Below are 27,386 nucleotides of genomic sequence, written 5' to 3'. Positions count from 1 at the left end.
TAATTTTTCACCAAAAAACATATTTTTGACTTGTCTTTCAAAACCATACATTGATACTTGTACACATGCAGCTTGGGCAGACCTCTATTAGATTTGTCCATTTCGTAAGATATCTTCAATTCTTTACTTCTAGTGAAATATTCTCTGCAACAAAATCAAGAAAGTTGATGTCTTGCGGTATTAAAGCAGTTTAAATTGCTTCTTAGTCATTGCTTTCAGAGCATGCATCACAAACAGTGGAGCTATATCACCCGACAGGCTGCTAGTTTGACCCTTTTTAAAACCCAGATTTTTGAAATAATTCAGGAAAACAAAAAGTACCTCATCATTAACAATATATTAATTTTTCAGCCTATGTCACCAGCCTACAATTTGAGATATGACATAATATCTCTGCCATAGGAACCCTATGGTAAAAGTACAATAATACTGCCAAAATGGCCACTATCCACTGAAAAACAACCACCATTTTCTCAAAAATTATGCCGGTGACCCCCAATTTTTTTTAAGTTAATATTCTTACATTGCCCGGAAGTACAATTTATTAAAAAATAGATAAATTCTGGGTGTTTGAATTCATGAGCAAATAAGTTTTCAAATGTACTTTAAAATATTGTTTTATACATGTTTTGATAGGGCCAAATGCCCTCTGCATACAGCAAATGCCCTCTGAATACAGCAAATGCCCTCTGAATACAGCAAATGCCCTCTGAATACAGCAAATGCCCTCTGCATACAGCAAATGCCCTCTGCATACAGCAAATGCCCTCTGAATACAGCAAATGCCCTCTGCATACAGCAAATGCCCTCTGCATACAGCAAATGCCCTCTGCATACAGCAAATGCCCTCTGCATACAGCAAATGCCCTCTGAATACAGCAAATGCCCTCTGCATACAGCAAATGCCCTCTGAATACAGCAAATGCCCTCTGCATACAGCAAATGCCCTCTGCATACAGCAAATGCCCTCTGCATACAGCAAATGCCCTCTGCATACAGCAAATGCCCTCTGAATACAGCAAATGCCCTCTGAATACAGCACATGCCCTCTGCATACAGCACATGCCCTCTGCATACAGCAAATGCCCTCTGCATACAGCAAATGCCCTCTGAATACAGCAAAAGCCCTCCTGAATACAGCAAAAGCCCTCCTGAATACAGCAAATGCCCTCTGCATATAGCAAATGCCCTCTGCATACAGCAAATGCCCTCTGCATACAGCAAATGCCCTCTGCATACAGCAAATGCCCTCTGAATACAGCAAATGCCCTCTGCATACAGCAAATGCCCTCTGAATACAGCAAATGCCCTCTGAATACAGCAAATGCCCTCTGCATACAGCAAATGCCCTCTGAATACAGCAAATGCCCTCTGCATACAGCAAATGCCCTCTGAATACAGCAAAAGCCCTCTGCATACAGCAAATGCCCTCTGAATACTGCAAATGCCCTCTGCATACAGCAAATGCCCTCTGCATACAGCAAATGCCCTCTGCATACAGCAAATGCCCTCTGCATACAGCAAATGCCCTCTGAATACAGCAGATGCCCTCTGAATACAGCAGATGCCCTCTGAATACAGCAGATGCCCTCTGAATACAGCAGATGCCCTCTGAATACAGCAAATGCCCTCTGAATACAGCAAATGCCCTCTGCATACAACAAATGCCCTCTGCATACAGCAAATGCCCTCTGCATACAGCAAATGCCCTCTGAATACAGCAAATGCCCTCTGAATACAGCAAATGCCCTCTGCATACAGCAAATGCCCTCTGAATACAGCAAATGCCCTCTGCATACAGCAAATGCCCTCTGAATACAGCAAATGCCCTCTGCATACAGCAAATGCCCTCTGAATACAGCAAATACCCTCTGCATACAGCAAATGCCCTCTGCATACAGCAAATGCCCTCTGAATACAGCAGATGCCCTCTGAATACAGCAGATGCCCTCTGCATACAGCAGATGCCCTCTGAATACAGCAAATGCCCTCTGAATACTGCAAATGCCCTCTGCATACAGCAAATGCCCTCTGCATACAGCAAATGCCCTCTGCATACAGCAAATGCCCTCTGCATACAGCAAATGCCCTCTGAATACAGCAAATGCCCTCTGAATACAGCAGATGCCCTCTGCATACAGCAGATGCCCTCTGCATACAGCAAATGCCCTCTGAATACAGCAAATGCCCTCTGAATACAGCAAATGCCCTCTGAATACAGCAAATGCCCTACACTACATGCTTCTAAATGTGACATTGGAACTATACAAGTAAGTTTGAAGATGATCTTGGGGTGTGAAAATATAACGCATGTGAATGAAACATTTCGGTAATATATTTGTCGGGGCACAGGTCAACATGTGTTTGTTAATTAGTTAAATGCATAAGAATATGTATCAATACATTTCTACATTTAGATAGATTTATTCATCTAGTGTTATCTTTATAAACAGTTAGATTATTCTAGTTTATTCATATTTCCTTATTAACTGAGGAAATTACCCTATTATTTCACTGTTAAGATCGTTTTCATGTGTTCGTACATTAAGAGTTACCCCTATGAGCAATGGAATCGACCTCAAACATGCTAATTATTATGCAGTGTTACCCATGATTCCTACCCTCAATGGATATGGCGGTCATCAATGGAGTCCACATTTGAATTTAGTTCATAGTTTTTCAAGTTATTCACCTATTTGCCCCTCATCAAGGGCACTCAGTTTTAATACAGAAGTTTGTACTACTGATGTAATTACTGGTTGAAATCTTCAGCATTCTACCCATGAATAAAGAAGTCATTACGACTTTCTTTTGAACTCGATCATTTGAGTCTGCTGTATGTTCTGTGGAGATTTATTAAACGTGGCGATTTATTCGAACCGAATTCCCACAGCCACAATATTTGAGGGACTGACCTTAGAGAGCTTTGTATACTAAAAGCAATATTTAATGTGATACTGGTCGTGAGATTGATTTAAATAACTACAGAAGTGTCAGCAATTCATTTCAATCACTGGTGAGCAAAAAGAAACATGCATATACCGGTAACGAAAAATTGCAGGAAACAAATGGAGAAAACATAAGTGAAAAGTGTATCTGGGAAACTACATAAGAGTAAAAATCAAACATCTATAATCCCATTACAAGATTGGGTCATGTATTTTGAAAAACAACCAGGATTGATGTAACAGTAACATAGATCGAGAGCATCTTACTGAAGTTATAAACATTCTGTATAATTTTTATCCAGAATTTGATGAAACTGATACAACATTGAATGTGCCAATAACGAATGACGAAATTATTCAGTCAATACATAAACTTAGAAATGGCAAATCTGCAGGCACTGACCTTTTAATTGCTAATTTTTTTAAATTTTCATGTGATGTGTCCATAACTTATGGATGTTTCCTTTTTAACTTAATTTTTAATACTGGTATTTTCCTAGAAGACTGGTCAAAAGGTATTATTTCTATCCACAAGAAAAACAGTCTCAGTAACTACAGAGCTATATCACTCATCCAATCTTTCGGTTTACTGACACAATTCGTCAGAGCTAAGTCATGATCATTGGCATAGAGGTGATGTTCTATAATACTACCAAGTGGGATTGTATACATTCTAAACGAGAGCAGCCATAACACCATATTTGGGATGTTTGACCTTTGATTGAAACAATGGTATATATACTTGTTAAAAACCAAGCCAATACCTTCCCAGAAATACCAAAACATTGTTCAAGCCAGTCTAATAAAATCTCACTATCAACGGTGTCAAATGCTGCATTCAATCCAAAAGTACTAATTTAAAAACATTTTGTACTTTAAGTAAGGCAATCTCTTTACTGTGAAACTTGTTATATGCCAAATGGAATTTTTTCCTCCAGTGAGTTCCTCTCAATATGCGAGAATAGAAACTGCTTTTTCAGTTGTTTTTTAAGACAAATGATACATTTTACACTGGATGATAGTTACTGTATATAGAGTCAAGGCCCGGCCAATACTTTTGATAAAACAGTATCACGAAAAGTGGACTTTATTAATCTTGTTAATAAAAAAATCATTAAAATGACATGCCAATTTCAAAGGTAGACAAGAGTCGGGATATGGTATTTCTTTGTGTGCAATAATTTGTAAATATTGTGAAACAATCGTTTTTGATCACCATGTTCACTAACAAGATGTTGGACATAAAGCAATTCAGGTCAAATCTTTTAGCTTTGAAATTATAATCCAACTACACTCCTGTGCAGCGTGCCATTTCTAACCTACATTTGTATGCTTTTTTGTTTTAAAATTATTCATAGTTGAATTAATCCATGGCTGCCACACTCAGATTGGATGCATGTTTTAAAATCATTCATAGTTGAATTAATCCATGGCTGCCACACTCAGATTGGATGCATGTTTTAAAATCATTCATAGTGAATTAATCCATGGCTGCCACACTCAGATTGGATGCATGTTTTAAAATCATTCATAGTTGAATTAATCCATGGCTGCCACACTCAGATTGGATGCATGTTTTAAAATCATTGGATTACAGACATGTCTTGATAGTTTGGCATTGTATGCTAAAACGTGGAAGCTCTCTGTCAACACTGACAAAACCAAAATTTTAATTTTCAATAAATCAAACAGACGTTTGAATAATGATACATTTTTTCTTGGAGGTATCAAACTTGATACAGTTAAATCTTATAACTATCTGGGACTAGTCATTAGTGCCAATGGTAGGTTTAAGGATGGCCTAAAAAACCTTAAACGTAAGGCTCAAAAAGCTCTGTTTTCAATGAAAGCAAAGCTTGGCTCAATTCAAAACATAAGTATAAAAGTTTCAATTTCCCTTTTTGACAAACTCATCAGACCTATCCTTATTTCTGGTTGTGGTGATGAGTTCTCCACTAAATCACCTATTGAAGACGTTCAATTAAGTTATTGTCGGTATCTACTAGGGGTGTCACAACACACATCAATTATGGCCATGTATAGCGAGTTAGGCAGATACCCCCTAGACGTATTTATAAAAAAACAAATAATTAAATATTAGTCGGGCCATGAATTCTAATAATGCGTTACTCAAGGAAGCTTTTGTGGTTAACAAAAACATTAAAAGTAAATGGTATCTAGAAGTGACATCATTCAGTTAACAACTGTGATAAATTAACCTAGGCACAAATGAAACAAATTGATTTGGGCATCAAGGATTTATTTCTAACAAGATGGAAAGGTGACGTTCATAATGATAACCGCACCCAAGCAAATGAGAAAAATAAACTGAGATCATATCGGCTAATCAAATCAGATTTAAACCTTGAGCCATATTTAGTCAAGCTAAAAAATTTTGAACTGCGTAGTGTGCTTACCAAATTTCGTCTTGGTGACCATAGTCTCAAAATTGAAATGGGTCGTCATAAAAAAATCCCATTAAATAACAGGGTTTGTGACATGTGTAACAAAGGTCTAATTGAGGATGAAATGCATTTTCTGCTGGAATGCATCAAGCATCAAATACAATGAGTTGCGTACCAAACTATTCAATAAAGCTAAGGATATGATCCCAGCATTTGAAAATAAACCTGCAGAGAAAAAATTCATGGAATTGTTACAGAATGAAAACGTTATTATACCAGTAGCACAGTTCATAAGTAAAAGCTTCGAAGTCAGGAAGCAGGGTCTTACTTGACATCTTAATGCCTGCTGTCAATTTAGTAATTTTATATTAGTTAGTATTATAGAAATCTTGTATTATTTAGTAATTTAGTGATTGTATTTGTTTGTTTTGTTTTTTATATATATTTTTCTCCTTGTACCTTGTGACTATTTTCCTTCCCTCCAGGGATTGTGTAAGAGTCAATAAATAAAGATAGTTGAATTAATCCATGGCTGCCACACTCAGATTGGATGCATGTTTTAAAATCATTGATAGTTGAATTAATCCATGGCTGCCACACTCAGATTGGATGAAAGTATACCAGGTACAATGAATAAATTGAATACAAGTACATTCAAGTTATGGTTTTTATTTCTTCACAGCAATTTTTTTTTTTATTTTCTCCATAAAAAAACAAAACAATCCTTGTATTACTTTACTAAAACATTTTTAACAACAAAAAGTGATATACAAGTGTCTCTTATATAAAGCTATGTTCACCCAAATATTTACACTGCCACCTATATCAATTTAAACATGTAGTTTGACAACCAACAGAGATATTCTAATGTACAGAAAGTGATGATAATCCTTGGTAATTATTTAAATCAGCAGTTTCAGGCAATGGCTGTTTGTCCAACAGAGAAATGTTATAATTACAAAAAGACTTATTACTAGTATATTTATCTGTCTTAGTAGCGTCCACAAATTTTACACAACTATGTGTGTAAACTATCGCACCAGTATTTCTTTACACATCACTCTGCAATAGTAATGGAAAGTTGACAAGACCTCAGTAATATAATTTAACAACAAATGGTAACTTACATAAATATTTTCTTTATTTAACCAAATATTGCTTCTTATTAATAAGCATCCTACGGTACCGGTAATTATTCTTGACAGAAAACAGTGGACAATGCCACAACTGTACTGCAACATACATATGTATTATTGAAAGTACAAAACCAGAAACTTATATTTTTAAATGTGTTTTAAAAAATGACTCGATAAAACCACAAATATTTCAGTATGTAGCCACTCTAAAATTATTTTCTTTTTGAAAGGGGGGGGGGGGTGTTTTGTTAACAGCTGATTCACAAAGAAAGGCAAAAGTTTTAAATCAAGAAGAACTTGTATATAATGTCACATTTTAAATAATTCCAGAAAAATTACAGTAAGTAAACTAAGATATTCAAACACGTCAACAGAAAACGACACGCACACAAAATAGATAAGATTTCAGTTTTAGAATGTTAGCACCTTCACATCAAGGACAACATTCAATAGTTCCAGCATAGTAATAGCAGGAGTTGTGCACACAAACCAATAATAGGATAGGGGACAATGCAAGTACATTTCTTTGTATAAAGCAGAGAGAATTGGTTTGTATAGTAATTATGTAACCTTCAATGAACTTTCCTTGTAAACTAGTCATGCATGGCACAGTCCCTGTTAGTTATCAAATTTAAGATATATAGTTTTGTTTCAGGAATATGATGAGGATTGTTTAACATTTAAATGATTGACATTTGTATCTGATCGTCAAACAAGTATTGAGAGATATTGCTCTGGAACAGCATTAATTAAAACAAAATCAGCTATTTTGAGTACATGTATAATGAATATTTAAAATTTGAACATAATCAGTCACAGATATGGCACTAGAACCACATTTATTAAAACAAAATGGCCACCAGTTGGCCATTTTGAATCTTATCTGAAAACAAAATGATGTGCATCAAGGTCCTATAATGTCCAACATATATACCAAGTTTGAACAAAATCCATTTGTAAACAGCAGAGAAATGCTTGATTTTGATGATTTTTAGAACAAAAATGGCCACCATTCGGCCACCTTGAATCAGATCATGAAACAAACTGATGTGCATATGTATGATGTATGTGTGAAGTTTGATTGTGATTGGTCCAGGCATTTCTATGATACAGGGTCGGACGCATGTACCGAAACACTGACGCACAGAGGTCAAATCATAAGTCCCGGTTTTCGGACTGCAAGAAAATCTTGATTTGATGTAGTCATGAAAACATTAATATTTAGTTTTGCATATACATCCAGGATAATAAAATATCCGAAGAAAGCCAAGATAACTATGGCAAAACAGATAAGGAATGCTATAAATTTTTATGTGATCAGAGTGGAACTAGACATTGACAGACAATCATGTACAAATCATATCAACCAATTTTTCCATAGTTATCAAACTTGGTTCTATATATAGTATCAACTTTTTACATTAATAAGGCAGTCCAATGTAATGATAAAACTGGCATAAAATAGGGTTATGTAAATATGCACATTTTGGGTCATGTTAAACTTGATGTATTACGTTTTCATAGCAACATACTGTAACAGTTAAATTAATGTACATTTAACTGTGCGATAATCTGTTGACATCCACCACCATACAAACACAAAGATTGCTCTTCACAATGATCAAACCATGAGGGATAAAACAAGTACCCATATATTTATACAGTATCAGCAATAGAATGTGTGCTCAAAGCTGAAATATGCCCACAAACTTGTGTATCTCAGCACCATCAAGTCAAAATGAAAACAAATGACTGTTGTAGATGTTTATAGCGTCTTGCAAGCTTCACAACCAACCACTATGAACCAAAGTATTAGGTGTAGAAGATGAGCACTGTAGGTTTCAGCCAATTAGCATACATGTAAATGTCACAAACACACTCTTGGTAAATAAATTATTGTTCAGAGCATTCTACTGTTGATAACAAAACTGTGATATCATCTGGTTTCCCACCTAAAGAAGAACAATACATATTGACAAATGGGTTAAACAATGAATGTTTTAGAGGAATCTTGGTTAAGGTCTGCTGGTGCTTGTGTTCAACCAGACATGGTTACCGCAAAGATTGGTGCATCAAAATACCATTGATAGAGAGATGGTCAAACAACTCTGTCATGCAGTTCTGAACATGAATATGGTTTCTGCACTAGATATCAGCACTTATAGTTGCAATTTGAACAGAAACAAGCAGCCTATCGGCTGAGATAGCTCCGCTGTTAGAAATGCACATTTCAATTAAAGAACTGAAGACATCATTAGATCAAAGAAAGCTTAGAAAGAACTCCCATGTGCTGAGAGTATTGGAGACACATTAAATATAATTCGAAATTACTTAGCTGAAAACTAATTATGCAAATCAAAAAAATAACTGGTCTGACCAGACCAGTGTAAAACTAATGAGGTCTGCGCAATGTAACAGAAAATCTATGTCTCCAAGTTTAATTGAAATGTGATTAGAACCAAAAAATTATGAATTATTATGCTTATTAGGGAATTTATATGAACAGTTTTTTACCCCAAACTAATTAGGTTTGTACATTGTCCTAGAGCATCTTTGTACTAAGTTTCATTGAAATGGAATAATTAGCACCGTGAAAACTCCAAAATTTCGACCCCCTCTAAAAATTCGGCCAGCTATTTATTTGCCGGGTTTCGGTGTTTTATTTACCTCCAAATTTTCGACTCCACTAAAAATTGCCGACTCATTCTTATTCGAAAATTGCGACCAGTTTTAGTTTTCCCCCAAACGAAAAAAAAACCGATGTGAGCGTTCAAACGGGACCTTCCTCGAAGGCATGAATCCGGGTTTCTGATTGACTGAGAGATTTTTATTTTATTGGTAACGAAAATATATTCTAAATAAACGAAGTTTCAAATAAAAACGAACACAAAAATCTCGGCATGCTGCGTTTCTGAATTGTTGATTATTACTGTACTCAGTAGTGATTATAATAATGTACACAAAATAAATTTGTTGAATGGTTATGAAATACAAATAAAAGTCAACTTAGTTTCATCGTAAGCGAATGATTCCGGTTTCGTATAAACGTTTGATGCTGTAGGATATCCGCCATGTTCTCTTAGGTCAAATAGGTCAAATCGCTAATTAACCAATCAAAAAGCTGGATGATGCCAACGTGTTCAAATTACCATAGCTTATTTAAATATGTTAATGTTATTGAACGCAATGCGGAAGAGATTGATGTTGTAGTACGATATTTTGGCTTGGATTTTGATGCGAAAACGGCATGATTTTTTTTAAATAAAAAAATTAGTTGTTTTTAAAAAATAAACTGGTCATCTGAAGAATAATTTAACATTGTTCACAGTGATAACAGCTCATTCTCGAAAGGAAGCTTACCCGCTCACGCTAGTCACGATAAAAATCATACACGTGTACTCTTGAATAGACAGACGTCAATGACTACGGTAAAACTTACTCTATTTTAGCTGGCAGGATTGATTGAAATGTCCGAAAAATGACGCCAAAATACACCTTAAAAGTCCCATTTTATTTTCTTAAATCCCATTTTATTTTTTATTCCAAGGGCGAATTTACGGCAGAATTTGGTCCCTCAAATAAGGGACACGTGAGCTTTGATTCTAACCGGATACATTGCACTGGGTCGGGGAGATAGTTTGCTAAACTTCCATGTATCTTTTGTCCAATGGGTACCTGTACTTCGAACATTCGCAAGTTTTCCTAGGTAGTGCGAGACAGCTTTGTCTTTTGACCTATTAGTTTTGTGCTGACCTCTTCTCCGCGTCTTGATGTTTTGTTTTGCTTGTCATAATACTCACTGATTGATGACTTTGTTTAGATTTTGAGTTACAACTCGGCCACGACCTTTGCTTTTACCGTGAAACATGAGGAAGTTTACGTCAATAGACGGACATTGCATTTTTTAAAAACTAATGAAGCACACTGTCTATCATCCCCATTTTTTCATTTGCTGATTTCTACTCTGAAAAATTCGACCGTCCGAAAATGCACCTTAATTTTGACTCTAAAAACACGTCACATTTCTAACACCAATTATTTAAAACCGGTCGAAATTTTGGAGTTTTTACGGTACTTTAGATATCAGTGTGAAAGCTTAAAATTGGTTAATTATGCAAATTAGGTAATTAATATGTACAGATTGTAACCCACAATTATTCAGGTCTGTCTATTGTCCTACAGCATCCATGTACATTCATTGATATGTGATGTATTGTACCTGAGATATCAGTGTGAAAGTTGGTTAATTATGCAAATTAGGTGATTAATATGCACAAATATTTACCGGAAACTAATTGGGTCTGCATAATTCTAGATTCAATGAAATGTGATGATTAGTACTTTAGATATCAGTAGAAAAGCTGAAAATTAATTATGCAAATTAGGTAATTAATATGCACAATTATTTACCCTAAGACTAATCAGGTCTCTGCATAGTCCTAAAGGATCTATGTACCAAGTTTCATTGAAATGCGATGATTAGTACTTGAGATACCCATGGAAAAGCTGAAAATTAACTAATTATGCAAATTAGGTGATTAATATGCACAAATATTTATCGAAAACAATCAATCTCTGCATAATCCTTGAGTATGTAAGTACCAAGTTTCATTGAAATGTAATGCTAACTACTTATATCAAATGCTGAAAATTAATTAATTATGCAAATTAGGTAATTAATATGTACTGATATTACCATAAAAACTATCAGGTCTGTGCAGTGTCGTATGACATCTATGTACCAAGTTTCATTGAAATGTGATGATTAGTACTTGAGATATCAGTGGAAAAACCGAAAATTGACTAATCATTATGCAAATTAGGTAATTAGTATCCACAGATTATTACCAAAAACTAATCAAAACCTAGCATTAGTTCAGAGCATCTATGTACCAAGTTTCATCAAAATCCAATGAGTGGTTGTTTAGATATCAGTGGAACAGTCATGGAACCACTAAAAAATAGCTAATTATCATGCAAATTAGGTAATTAATATGCACGGATTTTTACCAAAAATTAATCAAATCTGCGCATATGTTCAGAACATCTATGTACCAAGTTTCATCAAAATCCAATGAGTGGTTCTTTAGATATCAGTGGAACAGTCATAGAACAGCTAAAAATTAGCTAATTATCATGCAAATTAGGTAATTAACGAGCATGGATTTTTACCAAAACCTAATCAAATCTGCGCATTGGCCCAGAGCATCTATGCACCAAGTTTCATCAAAAACCGATGTATGGTTCTTGAGATAGCAGTGGAACAGTCGGACACACATACACACATACATACACACATACACACATACACACATACACACATACAGACACACTAACTGCAAAGACTCCCATTTTGTGCTTCGCACATGGGAGTCAAAAATGAACAATATGAATAGTATCAAAGCAATTGGACTTACAGTTTTTAACAAGAAGTCGAAAATATCACTTTTTACCAAAAATTACAAAAATATTCACCAAAATTAGAGAATTGAAGATATCATCACGAAATGAACAAATCTGAGAAAGGTCTACATGTAGTATCTAAATATGTAATATCAAAGCAATCGGACTTACAGTTTTCAACAAGAAGTCAAAAATATCAGTTTTTACCAAAAATGACAAAAATATTCACCAAAATTAGAGAATTGAAGATATCATCACGAAATGAACAAATCTGAGAGAGGTCCACATGTAGTACCTATATATGTAATATCAAAGCAATCGGACTTACAGTTTTCAACAAGAAGTCCAAAATATCACTTTTTACCAAAAATGACAAAAATATTCACCAAAATTAGAGAATTGAAGATATCATCACAAAATGAACAAATCTGAGAGAGGTCCACATGTAGTACCTATATATGTAATATCAAAGCATTTGCACTTGCGGTTTTTAACAAGAAGTCGAAAATATCAGTTTTTACCAAAAATGACAAAAATATTCACCAAAATTAGAGAATTAAAGATATCATTACAAAATGAACAAATCTGAGAGAGGTCCACATGTAATATCTATATGTAATATCAAAGCAATTGGACTTGCAGTTTTCAACAAGAAGTCGAAAATATCACTTTTTACCAAAAATAATCACCAAAATTAGAGAATTAAAGATATCATTACAAAATGAACAAATCTGAGAGAGGTCCACATGTAGTACCTATATATGTAATATCAAAGCAATTGCACTTGCGGTTTTTGACAAGAAGTCGAAAATATCAGTTTTTACCAAAAATGACAAAAATATTCACCAAAATTAGAGAATTGAAGATATCATCACGAAATGAACAAATCTGAGAGAGGTCCACATGTAGTACCTATATATGTAGTATCAAAGCAATTGGACTTGCGGTTTTTAACAAGAAGTCGAAAATATCAGTTTTTACCAAAAATGACAAAAATATTCACCAAAATTAAAGAATTAAAGATATAATCACAAAATGAACAAATTTGAGAGGGGTCCACATGTAGTACATATATATGTAATAACAAAGCATTTGCACTTGCGGTTTTTAACAAGAAGTCGAAAATATCAGTTTTTACCAAAAATGACAAAAATATTCACCAAAATTAGAGAATTAAAGATATCATTACAAAATGAACAAATCTGAGAGAGGTCCACATGTAGTACCTATATATGTAGTATCAAAGCAATTGGACTTGCGGTTTTTAACAAGAAGTCAAAAATATCACTTTTTACCAAAAATGACAAAAATATTCACCAAAATTAGAGAATTAAAGATATTCTTACAAAATGAACAAATCTGAGAGAGGTCCACATGTAGTACCTATATATGTAATATCAAAGCATTTGCACTTGCGGTTTTTAACAAGAAGTCGAAAATATCAGTTTTTACCAAAAATGACAAAAATATTCACCAAAATTAGAGAATTAAAGATATCATTACAAAATGAACAAATCTGAGAGAGGTCCACATGTAATATCTATATGTAATATCAAAGCAATTGGACTTGCAGTTTTCAACAAGAAGTCGAAAATATCACTTTTTACCAAAAATAATCACCAAAATTAGAGAATTAAAGATATCACCATGAAATTAACAAATCTGAGTGAGGACCACATGTAGTACCTATATATGTAATATCAAAGCAATTGCACTTGCGGTTTTTAACAAGAAGTCGAAAATATCAGTTTTTACCAAAAATGACAAAAATATTCACCAAAATTAGAGAATTGAAGATATCATCACGAAATGAACAAATCTGAGAGAGGTCCACATGTAGTACCTATACATGTAATATCAAAGCAATCGGACTTGCGGTTTTTAACAAGAAGTCAAAAATGTCACTTTTTACCAAAAATGACAAAAATATTCACCAAAATTAGAGAATTAAAGATATTCTTACAAAATGAACAAATCTGAGAGAGGTCCACATGTAGTACCTATATATGTAATATCAAAGCATTTGCACTTGCGGTTTTTAACAAGAAGTCGAAAATATCACTTTTTACCAAAAATAATCACCAAAATTAGAGAATTAAAGATATCATTACAAAATGAACAAATCTGAGAGAGGTCCACATGTAGTACCTATATATGTAATATCAAAGCAATTGCACTTGCGGTTTTTGACAAGAAGTCGAAAATATCAGTTTTTACCAAAAATGACAAAAATATTCACCAAAATTAGAGAATTGAAAATATCATCACGAAATGAACAAATCTGAGAGAGGTCCACATGTAGTACCTATATATGTAGTATCAAAGCAATTGGACTTGCGGTTTTTAACAAGAAGTCGAAAATATCAGTTTTTACCAAAAATGACAAAAATATTCACCAAAATTAAAGAATTAAAGATATCATTACAAAATTAACAAATCTGAGAGAGGTCCACATGTAGTACCTATATATGTAATATCAAAGCATTTGCACTTGCGGTTTTTAACAAGAAGTCGAAAATATCAGTTTTTACCAAAAATGACAAAAATATTCACCAAAATTAGAGAATTAAAGATATCATTACAAAATGAACAAATCTGAGAGAGGTCCACATGTAATATCTATATGTAATATCAAAGCAATTGGACTTGCAGTTTTCAACAAGAAGTCGAAAATATCACTTTTTACCAAAAATAATCACCAAAATTAGAGAATTAAAGATATCACCACGAAATGAACAAATCTGAGTGAGGACCACATGTAGTACCTACATATGTAATATCAAAGCAATTGCACTTGCGGTTTTTAACAAGAAGTCGAAAATATCAGTTTTTACCAAAAATTACAAAAATATTCACCAAAATTAGAGAATTAAAGATATCATTACAAAATGAACAAATCTGAGAGAGGTCCACATGTAGTACCTATATATGTAATATCAAAGCAATTGCACAAAGTCGACAGCGGAGCTAAAAAGTCAGTTTGTGTGTGTGTAATAATTAAAGATAACTCCTATTTCCAAATTGACCAATGTTACAACTCACCTGTGAATTCAAGACCATTTTCTCTGGCATGCATAGCAAAAGGAGACATGTAATTTGGATCATAAGCCAATCTTCTGGCATGCTCTGCTATAGAATCAGCTGTTTTTTGCATACTTTCAGCTGTACGGTCCTTAAATGAGACAACAAAAGAATCAAAGAATGCTTAGAAAGAACTTCTGTGTGATTTTGGTACAAATAAGTCATATCATATTGATCTGAACTAAAAACTAACCAGGTTTGCACATTATCCTGGAGCATCTGTGTATCAAGATTCGTTGAATGGTTCTTGAGAAAATAATTGAAAAGCTTTTAAATTGGCTAATTAATATTCAAAATAGGTAATTAATATGCACTGGACTTAAACGAAAAATTAATCAGGTCTTTGCAATACCCAAGGGCATAAGTGTACCAAGTGTCATTGAAGTCTTTCTAATAGTACACGAGAAACAATTGAAAATGCTTAAATTGGGCTAATTATATTATGCAAATTAGGTAATTATTATGGATGTGTTTAAACCTAAAACATTAGATTGCTGCAATGTCTTAGAGTATTTATGTACCAAGATTCATTGAAATAAGATGAGTATTATGAAAATAGTGAAGTTCGTAACAATGTAGGTCCTGTCGTCAAGTTAAATTGAAGTCATCACAGGGTTGGTACCATACATGCAGACACACTAACTACAAAGACTCCCATCCCATTATGTGCTTTGCACGCGGGAGTCAAAAACTATTGTGTATAAAATATTGTTGGTAACTGATATTCTGATAACTGACACCAATTTGTATATTGTGTTGATTCTTACCTTAAGTTTGGAAAGTTCTTTTAGTATAAGACTATCTGGCATATTGTCAAACAACCCATCGGTAGCCATGACAATGAGGTCACCTTCTTGTAAACCAAATTCTGAATTGCCTGCTGATTCAGGTCTGTGATAGAAACAAATACACATTCACAAATATGTAAATCAAAGTAGTAGCCCAAGGCAGACAGACTACCCAACCCCTAAGGATCAAAGTAGTATCCCAAGGTACAAAGACTACAAACTCCCAAGGATCAAAGTAGTAGCCCAAGGTACAATAACTACCAACTTCTAAGGATCAAAGTAGTATCCCAAGGTACAAAGACGACCAACTACTAAGGATCAAAGTAGTATCCCAAGGTACAAAGACTACAAACTCCCAAGGATCAAAGTAGTAGCCCAAGGTACAATAACTACCAACTTCTAAGGATCAAAGTAGTAGCCCAAGGTACAATAACTACCAATTCTAAGGATCAAAGTAGTAGCCCAAGGTACAATAACTACCAACTTCTACGGATCAAAGTAGTAGCCCAAGGTACAAAGACGACCAACTCCCAAGGATCAAAGTAGTAGCCCAAGGTACAAAGACTACAAACTCCCAAGGATCAAAGTAGTAGCCCAAGGTACAATAACTACCAACTTCTAAGGATCAAAGTAGTAGCCCAAGGTACAATAACTACCAACTTCTAAGGATCAAAGTAGTAACCCAAGGTACAATAACTACCAACTTCTAAGGATCAAAGTAGTAGCCCAAGGTACAATAACTACCAACTTCTAAGGATCAAAGTAGTAGCCCAAGGTACAATAACTACCAACTTCTAAGGATCAAAGTAGTAACCCAAGGTACAATAACTACCAACTTCTAAGGATCAAAGTAGTAGCCCAAGGTACAAAGACGACCAACTCCTAAGGATCAAAGTGGTATCCCAAGGTACAATAACTACCAACTCCTAAGGATCAAAGTGGTATCCCAAGGTACAATAACTACCAACCCCTAAGGATCAAAGTAGTAGCCCAAGGTACAATAACTACCAACCCCTAAGGATCAAAGTAGTAGCCCAAGGTACAATAACTACCAACTTCTAAGGATCAAAGTAGTAGCCCAAGGTACAATAACTACCAACCCCTAAGGATCAAAGTAGTAGCCCAAGGTACAATAACTACCAACCCCCAAGGATCAAAGTAGTAGCCCAAGGTACAATAACTACCAACTTCTAAGGATCAAAGTAGTAGCCCAAGGTACAATAACTACCAACTTCTAAGGATCAAAGTAGTAGCCCAAGGTACAATAACTACCAACTTCTAAGGATCAAAGTAGTAGCCCAAGGTACAAAGACGACCAACTCCTAAGGATCAAAGTAGTATCCCAAGGTACAAAGACTACAAACTCCCAAGGATCAAAGTAGTATCCCAAGGTACAAAGACTACCAACCCCTAAGGATCAAAGTAGTATCCCAAGGTACAAAGACTACCAACCCCTAAGGATCAAAGTAGTATCCCAAGGTACAAAGACTACCAACCCCTAAGGATCAAAGGAGTATCCCAAGGTACAAAGGCTACAAACTCCCAAGGATCAAAGTAGTAGCCCAAGGTACAATAACTACCAACTTCTAAGGATCAAGATAGTAGCCCAAGGTACAAAGACGACCAACTTCTAAGGATCAAAGTAGTAGCCCAAGGTACAATAACTACCAACTTCTAAGGATCAAAGTAGTAGCCCAAGGTACAAAGACGACCAACTCCTAAGGATCAAAGTAGTATCCCAAGGTACAAAGACTACAAACTCCCAAGGATCAAAGTAGTATCCCAAGGTACAAAGACTACCAACCCCTAAGGATCAAAGGAGTATCCCAAGGTACAAAGGCTACAAACTCCCAAGGATCAAAGTAGTAGCCCAAGGTACAATAACTACCAACTTCTAAGGATCAAGATAGTAGCCCAAGGTACAAAGACGACCAACTCTTAAGGATCAAAGTAGTAGCCCAAGGTACAATAACTACCAACTTCTAAGGATCAAAGTAGTAGCCCAAGGTACAATAACTACCAACTTCTAAGGATCAAAGTAGTAGCCCAAGGTACAAAGACGACCAACTCCTAAGGATCAAAGTAGTAGCCCAAGGTACAATAACTACCAACTTCTAAGGATCAAAGTAGTATCCCAAGGTACAAAGACTACAAACTCCCAAGGATCAAAGTAGTAGCCCAAGGTACAAAGACGACCAACTCCTAAGGATCAAAGTAGTATCCCAAGGTACAAAGACTACAAACTCCTAAGGATCAAAGGAGTATCCCAATGCATACAGACTACCAACTTCTAAGGATCAAAGTAGTATCCCAATGCACACAGACTACCAACCCAAAGGATAAAAGTTGTATCCCAATGCACACAGACTACCAACAGTCAACTTATGTATCACTAAGAAGTACTCCTAAAGCAGGTGGAGTTACTGATATCACAAGTCAATTCATGTATCACTAAGAAGTACTCCTAAGATTTCTTAACAAAAATTGAAAACATGAAAAGTACCTATTACTAACCGCATCCACAATTCAACAAGACCGTGACTGACTTCATTGTTTCAACTAGCTGGTCCAAAACGGCATTGTTCCTAATCCTATTCATTTGTTTCAACAACGTGCCTAAAAATATTCACACCTATTTATTTAAGATGTCAGACACGCAGTACAACTGCTTTTGTTCTGGCGGCAACCTCTGTCAATACTTCCTCTGAATACGTCCGGGTTTCGTAAGTTATCGACAATGAGCTGTTATCACTGTAAACATGTTAAATTTTTCTTCAACGCTCAGTTTATCTTTCGAAAACAACTAATTTCTTGATTTAAAAAAAATTCATGTTCTTTTCCTATGGAAATCAAAGCCAAAAGATCACACTACATTATCGATAAATCTCTTATGTGTTGTGTTTGCTGAACTGTCATTAACATATTTAAATGAGATATGGTAATTTGATCATGTTGGCACCATCCATTATTTTGATTGGTTAGTTAACGAATTGACCTATCCGGTCAATAAACAGTCTCGGGTGCATTCAAAAAACATGGCAGATACCGTATCACATTGAGTGTTTACATGTGACCTAAATCATTTGTTTACAATGAATGTAAGTTCAATTTTACTTGCATTTTATAACAATTCAATGAATTTATTTTTTGTGCGTTATTATAATCACTACTGAGTAATAATAATAATCAACAATTTCACTTCGAAAACAAATAAGTTATTCACTTGTGAACCGTAGCATAGCCAGATTGCGCTACCGTAGCGTGATCATTTGCTACTAAGCAATGCATTCGTGTTTGTTTTTATTTGAAACTTTCTGTTAAATAAATGCATATTACATTGAATATACTGAGAAATTTTTTTATCATGTGAACATTTTTTTTGAATGACTGTAATTTTTCAACATTTCATGACACCTATTTCAGTAAGGCCTTTCACTCTTCCCCGACGCCTAAATTAGAGTGATGCCTACATTCAAGAGATTGTACAATGTACTGTTTGTCTATTTAGTGATTGCAATATGTACGTAATATAAACCTCACCCCGAACTTGAGCTTTTGACCCCAATTTTTAAATTGATACATTGTAATATAAGCCGCGGTTTATAATAGGACTTTTATGGTACTCCTAAAGCAGGTGGAGTTACTGATATCACAAGTAAACTTACGTATCACTAAGAAGTACTCCTAAAGCAGGTGGAGCAATTGATAGTTGGAAAGGTGTATTAAAATAATGTTGCTGTTCTTCCGAGCGATGAACCACTTTACCATGTCGGACTATAAGAAACCCTGAATCACCTAAATTAGCTGTATACACAACATGGTTCTGGTTGTCAAATATTAATATACAAGCAGTACTGCTCCCTGCGAATGAAACATAAATTAGTTCAATTATTTTTTATAAGAGGTTTCTTTTTTTCACACAGATTATGTTTCCTGTAATTATTAGCAATTGATTCACCTGCCCCACCCCAATGAATAATAGTCCATCCCTAATACATGAGAGAATTAAAAGCATTATTAGGATGAGATGTCCCCATTTATAGTTCTTTAAACCGCGGCTTCGGGTGTATAAAAGGAAAGATGGCCGCCAGTTTTCAGTATGCAAATGACACTCAAGGGTGAAACATGGCTTTGGGGTGCTCCTCAAAATCACTCTTTTCGACACTATTTTCATGTCTCACACAAACACGAATATATCCGCGATACAATTTCGATGTTAATTTACAAGTTCAGAGTGATGTCAGTGATTTCTGCGTAAAAGCGATGGGAAAGCGTACGGTGGCCCACAGGTGTCACATCATGTTTTATTTCCCGTAACACAGACTTTGTTGCTCGAAACACAAATTTAACTTACAAAACAAAACTTTAATTTTGCGCAACACAACTTTATTTTACAAAACAAAACTTAAATTTATCGCAACACAACTTTATTTTACAAAATAAAACTTAAATTTATCGCAACACAACTTTATTTTACAAAATAAAACTTAAATTTCTCGCAACACAACTTCATTTTACAAAACAAAGCTTAAATTTATCACAACATAACTTTACAAAACTTGAATTTCTCGCAACACAACTTTACAAAACAAAACAAAACTTAAATTTATCGCAACACAACTATACAAAACAAAACTTAAATCAGCATGACGAAATCGTTAATTTTCTTTCAAAGTATTATGATATAAATATAAGCAAGAGTACATTGATGAGGAGACTTAAGCAATACGGATTGAGGAGAAGAACACCCGACTAAGATATTAATTTTATAAGAGGAACAATTGCACAAATGTTAGACGATCCTGATTGTAATGGCGGATACAGAACAGTGTGGCATACACTTCAGCTGCATGGTATCCGAGTTCCACAAATTGTAGTGCAGGAACTCCTGCGCGAGTTGGACCCAGAAGGAACAGAGCTGCGAAAAGCACACCAACTTAAAAGAAGAGTGTACCTCTCTCCTGGACCAAATTTTACCTGGCATGCCGATGACTACGACAAATTGAAACCATTTGGTTTTCCTATTCAGGGTTGTATAGATGGTTACAGTAGAAAAATACTACGGCTCTTTGTTACACGTTCCAATAATTCACCAGACAATATAGCAATGTATTGTGTGGATGCAGTTAGGGAGTTCAGTGGATCCCCAATACAACTAGATACTGACCTAGGCACTGAGAATGGCACAATGGCTGCCATTCATTGTTTCTTCAGAGATGACGCCGATTCTCATAGATACGTTACATCTCAGCATAATCAAAGAATTGAGGGATGGTGGTCATTTTTAAGAAGAAATCGTTCTACATGGTGGATTAATTTGTTCAAAGACTTAGAGGCTCAACGAATGTTGGATACCAACAGCAAAATACAAAAAGAGCGTTTGTGGTTTTGCTTCGCAAGCTTGCTTCAAACAGATTTGGATCATGTATTACAGCACTGGAATACACACTACATTAGAAGGTCAAGGCACGACACTGTAAGCGGAAGACCAGATTCACTATATTATTTGCCTGAATACCACATGGGAGCAGAACACTTGGCATTACCTGTACCAGATACAGAGATGGATTATGCAAATACCCAGATTATTGATGTGGAGGAAGACTGTGAAAACCAGGAATATTTTCAATGTGTAGTAAAACACATGTAATTTTTCAAAACCTAATGACTGGAAAGAAGCACTAGAATTGTATAAACATTTAGTTCACTATGCATATAATGGAATTTGATTCTCTGCATGAATTATCATTGATTTTGTAGTTTACTTAGAAAGTTATGATTCATAGTTTATACAGATATACCATTTTGTGTATCTGAATCACCATACATTTATAGTTTCATGTGTGATGAGGAAGAGATTAACGCTCCTCAATCATTATTAACACGTTTTATTTAATGAGTTTTAGCATGAATCATCAATTCACTGTGTATGAGAAATATGCATCCACACTTTACAAATGTTAGATGATGATGTCTTAACATCATAGTGTATACATTATCTACTACATGTAAACCTGAATATAATATTATATACTGCAACTGTGGGGCATGTATGGAAGGTGATCATCATGGAAGGTGAATTGTATTTCAGAAAGAACATAATTTGTTTATATTGATGTCATTCCACTCTTTCCACTGACATGTGTAAACAACTATTTTACCAAAAAAAAAATAAGAAAGGTTGTTTTCCAACACACTAAAGACAATGTATTTGTATACTAAGACACAAGCCTGTAAACATTTGCAACTGTAATTATGTAATTGATTAAAGGCACAATCAAAGTGTTTTTTTAATAAATAACATTGTTTGGTCTATCACATACTATAAGGGTCTATGTGAACCAACAGAAAGATATAACATGGACTCGTAAAATCTAACATTTAGCTACTAACTATATACGGTAACAAATATACAATATAACTACTCTAGTATGTTTTACCATGTACACTGCATGTAAATATATTAGGCATAACCAAAACCTTTGGCGTTTGCAATACCAAATTCCATAGCATTCTTGAATTCATCGTATGTATTGTGAACAACTGGTAAGCCAAGAATACCAGCACAAGTATTGGCCTTTGGAAACTTTGAATGCATTTCATCTGCTTCTTTCTCATGAAGGAATTGTACTCCCAGTTGCAAACCGAAAACAAACTCACAACAGCCTGTGCTGAACATAAGAATTTGTGCAAGAGTTAGCTGAGATTCACTTTCTTCCACATCTTGTAGAAAATCTGCCCAGTGGGCAAGTACTCTGCTTTCTACATTATATGCATTTAATTCATTTTCACTTCTTGTTATAACAACCTTCTCGGATACTGCAAATGTCGCAGCAGTGAGTGGTACAGCCTCATAACAAAATGCTGGCTTGAAGACAGAAGGATACTCTTGGATTGCTGCCAATATACCAAGGGTAGAAAGACCATTCTTGAATTGGTCTAGAGCTGTTTTTGTTCTCCCAAATACATGTAGGTACCATTTGATAGTGTCCCGAATAATAGTGTCCTTGTCATCTTCACTTTGAATGTGCTTCCATGTACCTGCAAGTTCTAGTAGATTTTCTAGCGTTCCGCTTATAACACTGTTTGCTTCTTCAACATTAACATTCTTCAGTTTGAGCAAATCTTCTTTCACTGCAGAACCTACAGGAAGATCTTCTGTTGTAGGTTTTACTGACTCTGTTCCATGTACTATCACATTGAAAAAATGGTCTGCAAAACAGTGGGGTGCAGGACCTCCATGAACCAATGACATAGCATTTATTTGGCCTACCAAATAATATTCATTTTCATCAACACATTTACTAATGCATGTAAGAAACTTAGTAGTTGAAATACCATCTAACAGATGGGATCCTACAATATGGTTCATAGTCAAAGTCAACATTTCCCGCATTGGGCCACCTTCATCAACAGCACCTTCTGAAGAGCCCTCATCATGGGTGAATTTAACAGAGATTTTGTTAAATAGACTGAATGATTTGCGTTTGAGTCTTTGACACAATCAAATAGCTGGTTTCTTGAAATGTTAAACTTTGCATCATGGTTAATTTGTTCAGCTAAGTTGCTCAATATATCCTCAAGTGGTATGTCTTCAACCGATGTTTGAGATGTTTGAGCTTCTTCTGTATCAGATATGTGACAAACTTCTTCATCTCTGAATAAGAAAGCATACACACCATCAGCACCATTTTTATCGTATGCACCTGATGGTCCAGGCATAATAGTGTTTGCAGAAACAGAACACGATGGTGATGAACATTCTGTTCTTGTAGTTGATTCTTTTCTTCTAAGCTTTCTAGATTGTGGATACTCATCTATTATATCTTCCACAATGGTTCCTGTATTTTCATTCAATTGCTGTGTTATTAGTCGAGCATCATCTGGTCCACTGTCATTCTCTTTCCCAGAAACCTCATATACTCCTTCAGAGATGTTATAGTCTTCCTCTGTGCAGAGATACATGCACATCCTCTGGTAACCCTTCCCAAGTTCCTTTTTATATCGGCACGTAGAAAAGAATTCTTTACTTTGCTGACCAGGTATAAAGGTTGCTTGTGAACCATCTTCTAACAACAGTAAATATGTCTGACCTTCCTGGATGTCACTTCTTCTGAAAGCTTTCCATTTGTTCAATCCATGTTCAAGAATTGAATACTAATTAGCATCTCTCTCTATTTTAATTGGTGGGTGCTTACCCCACCTAGGCTTCAACTCGCACTTCTTTTCATCGAAATACATGATGCCAACATTTATACTGACTATTTCTTCTTCATCACATATTTTCCTTTTCTTCCTTTTGGATGATATTTTCCGAAAAGCTGTTGATGTTTTTTCTCGTTTGAATGTTTCAAAAGACTTGATTTTTCCAAACTGTGGCTTTTCGTTTACTTTATCATCTGAAATAATATTATAAATAAGTGAAATAATGAGATATAATAGTTTTAATTAAATATGCAAACGTTTATGTCGTTTGTTAATGGTTTAATTAGTATGGAAATTATGTAGTTAAATATTTGCGACTAGTACTGAGGTTTTAGAGATATCACAGAAACAAGCTTTGTATGCCTATAGACACAGCTTATATGCATAAACACAGGCAGCACTACAGCTGAAGTTAAACACACAGTATTTGTGTATAAATATGAGGTAATGCATATAAACACAAATACTAGAGTAAATATAATTGTTATCCTGACCAGCAAAACACAAACGAGATGATATGCGTGTGCTGAATGTAATGGAGGCATGAAGTACAAATAAGGAATACTGTATTTACTATATTACAAACAGGAAGTACATGTGCTTCTAATAGAGCAAATGTGGCATTTAAAAAGATAACTGCAAGCAATGATCAGGGAGGTTCCACGTACCTATGGATGAACAATATTTAATGAAATAATGACCATATATGATGACTTGATATGTTGGTCATATATCTTGTCAGACAACAAAATTATAGCATCTGTTGCTTGTCCCTCAGACCCTGTCTGCAACATTACTTAAGATATTACAAGATACATGTATGCATATTATTTGGGTCACACAACCATATATAGTCATCTGATACATTAGTCATATCACATTGTCAGATACCTTCATTAAAGCACTAGTTGCATGTCACTAATTGCAGCAGTACTGCATATTAAAGACACATGAATGTAATTAATATTTATACAATAATTAATGGATTTCAACTCTGAAGTAATCAGTTCTTGAGATTATTCAAAAGCACATATGGAGCTAGTTTTAATGAAAGTTGATGAGTGGTACTCAAATTATCTGAGGAGCACCTATAAATTGGTTAATTTATGCAAATTAGGTAATTAGTGAGCATAAAATTTAACCCTAAACTGAACATGTATATGGTTTATCCCAGAGCATGTATGTACGAAGTTTCATTGAAATCTGGTAAGTGTCTGAGATATTGGTGGAAATTCTAAATATTGGCAAACTAATATGTAAATTGAGTCATTTATAAGCACGGATTTCACCCAAAAATTATTCAGGTCTGAGCATTATTTCAGAGCATCTATGTACCAAGTTTTATTAAAACTCGGTAATTGGTTCTTGAGATATCTGTGGAACAGACAGACATACATACACACAGACAGACAGACAGACACACTAACCGGAAAAACACCCATTGTGTGCTTCCTATGTGTCAATGCATTAATGCAAATAGTTGTAAACATTCACATAGAAGATGCTGACATTGAAGGAAAGTCTGGCCTAACAACATCATGCCCCCATATGAAAGAGTTCCACAAATGCAGGCAAATGCAGTGTACAGTTATTCTACATCACTTTTCGCTCTCTAGATATTCCCCTTTTTAATTGGAATGTGTTGTCTACCATTTTGATTTTCAAAGCAATAAATTATGGGTAAAATATAACACTACACCCACTGTTGTAGCAAATTATACAAATATTAATATATATAATAATTATTAATATCTTTATGTTGCAAAGACACAAACATGAAAGATAATGTCAAAAATATTAAATAAATATCCTTTTTTTGGTCATTGAAAATATTTTGTTATATAACCAGTATATAATCTACTTCATAAATTGTATAAAATATTCAAAAAATGAGTATTTAGTATAAAAATGTGGATATGAATATTACATGAATTTTATAACATTCAAATCCACTGATGACTTACAACTGATACTGACAACTCATTGCATTGCATTACTTTAAATAATTAACCAATGTTTATATTTATATAATTTTTATATATTTTTATATCAATAATTATGTTGTACATCATGCACCTAACACACTGCATATTCTAAATTCCTTAATATCACTTATCTTATCACATTACTATGCTGTGTATATTCACAGTAGTGATGTTTAGTGTGAAATATCACTAACTGGTATTTCACACTAAACAATGCAATGACCGCAACAAAATAATGAAGGTTTAGGTTTGTGAATAATACAGTAACTGGCCCATGAATTCACTCGTATCAACCAGCAACCATGTTAACAAGTTATATCAAGTATAACTCCATAATATATATTTAGATATAACAAATGAAATAGTTTGTTCGACCCGACCCATTGCGATTTTGATCCACATCAAAAGATACAACATCATAATACTACCTCCCCTTCCCTCGGAGCTATACTCGCTTACAGTAGGCTAGTAACCATCCCATTATTGATATTTTAACGCTACGTTCGGTACAGAGGTTCGGTAACTCTGTGGCCATGTGGACGACAAAGCACCTAAATTCATGATCGTAGCGTCCTGTCACAGGCGCTCGGTACGTTTCTTGGATAGTAAAAAGTCGGTTGGTACATACCGACGACTGACTAAATGTGTCGACCCTTCTAATTATTCAAGAAATGGCCCGAGCGCCTGAGTTTCCTGGGGGACAAGCTATCGCAACAAATTACTCGAATCCCTTTGTAGCCCGTATATTATATTTTAAAACCAGCCTGCATAGAATTTGGAAACATAGTGTACTTACCGGCATTTTTTATTTTCTGTGTACACTACAAATAGTGGGCACGTTTCATCCCATCCATTTCTTGAAGGACACAGAACTCCGCAATCCAGTTTGATGCCACGGATACATCCGCGGTCGTCACTTGCAGTATCATAAACCAGATGCACCAGGAAATTGTGCCTGTAGAGTGCTTAAGAGCAAAGTTCTATTGTGCTCTAGAGGCAATTCCATCGGTTCGCCGTTTTCTTTATCAGCAACTTTCAAATACATTGACATTTTGGCCATGTATACAAATACTAGCAATCGATACAAAAATGGCGGTCAATTTGCTTGGGGAATTCTGGGATATATTGCCAACTTCCGTTTTCATAAACAAAGTTTTGTTTCGTGAAGTGAAAGTTGTGTTTTTAAAAATTAAAGTTGTAGTCTGAGAAAAGAAATTTGTGTTGTAAGAAATTAAGTTTCTGTTGCGAGAATTTAAAGCATTGATTTGTAAATTAGTCGTGTATTGGGTGTTTTTTTCCTTGCTTTGTAAATTAGAGTTTTGTGAAATAAAATTGTGCTGCAAAAAATTAGATTTGTGTTGTAAAAGATTAGGTTTCTATTGCGAGAATTTGAAATTTTGTTTTGTAAATTCAAGTTTTGTTTTGTAAAAATAAA

At 34.8% G+C, this 27,386-nt stretch overlaps 1 protein-coding gene and 1 pseudogene across 2 annotated transcripts in view; both read right to left on the bottom strand.

Moving 5' to 3' along the window:
• Nucleotides 1-8,125: 8,125 nt before the first annotated feature.
• Nucleotides 8,126-27,386, bottom strand: part of LOC102807245 (protein phosphatase PTC7 homolog) — a 42,910-nt gene continuing 23,649 nt past the window's right edge. For both annotated transcript variants that reach the window (XM_085491423.1, XM_085491424.1), the window contains 4 exons: nucleotides 19,427-19,622; nucleotides 15,741-15,864; nucleotides 14,935-15,064; nucleotides 8,126-8,441 (listed from right to left, as the gene is read on the bottom strand). In XM_085491423.1, coding sequence (XP_085347549.1) covers nucleotides 8,383-8,441; nucleotides 14,935-15,064; nucleotides 15,741-15,864; nucleotides 19,427-19,622 — 509 coding nt within the window. In that variant the 3' untranslated portion in view covers nucleotides 8,126-8,382. The remainder of the gene's footprint in view (nucleotides 8,442-14,934; nucleotides 15,065-15,740; nucleotides 15,865-19,426; nucleotides 19,623-27,386) is intronic.
• Nucleotides 23,142-24,209, bottom strand: LOC144341644 (uncharacterized; annotated as a pseudogene).

The sequence above is a fragment of the Saccoglossus kowalevskii genome, chromosome 16 (genome assembly GCF_978046115.1).
Source record: "Saccoglossus kowalevskii chromosome 16, keSacKowa6.1, whole genome shotgun sequence".
In the NCBI taxonomy this organism is placed as follows: Eukaryota; Metazoa; Hemichordata; class Enteropneusta; family Harrimaniidae; genus Saccoglossus; species Saccoglossus kowalevskii.
This window is presented reverse-complemented; position numbering and strand designations above follow the sequence as displayed.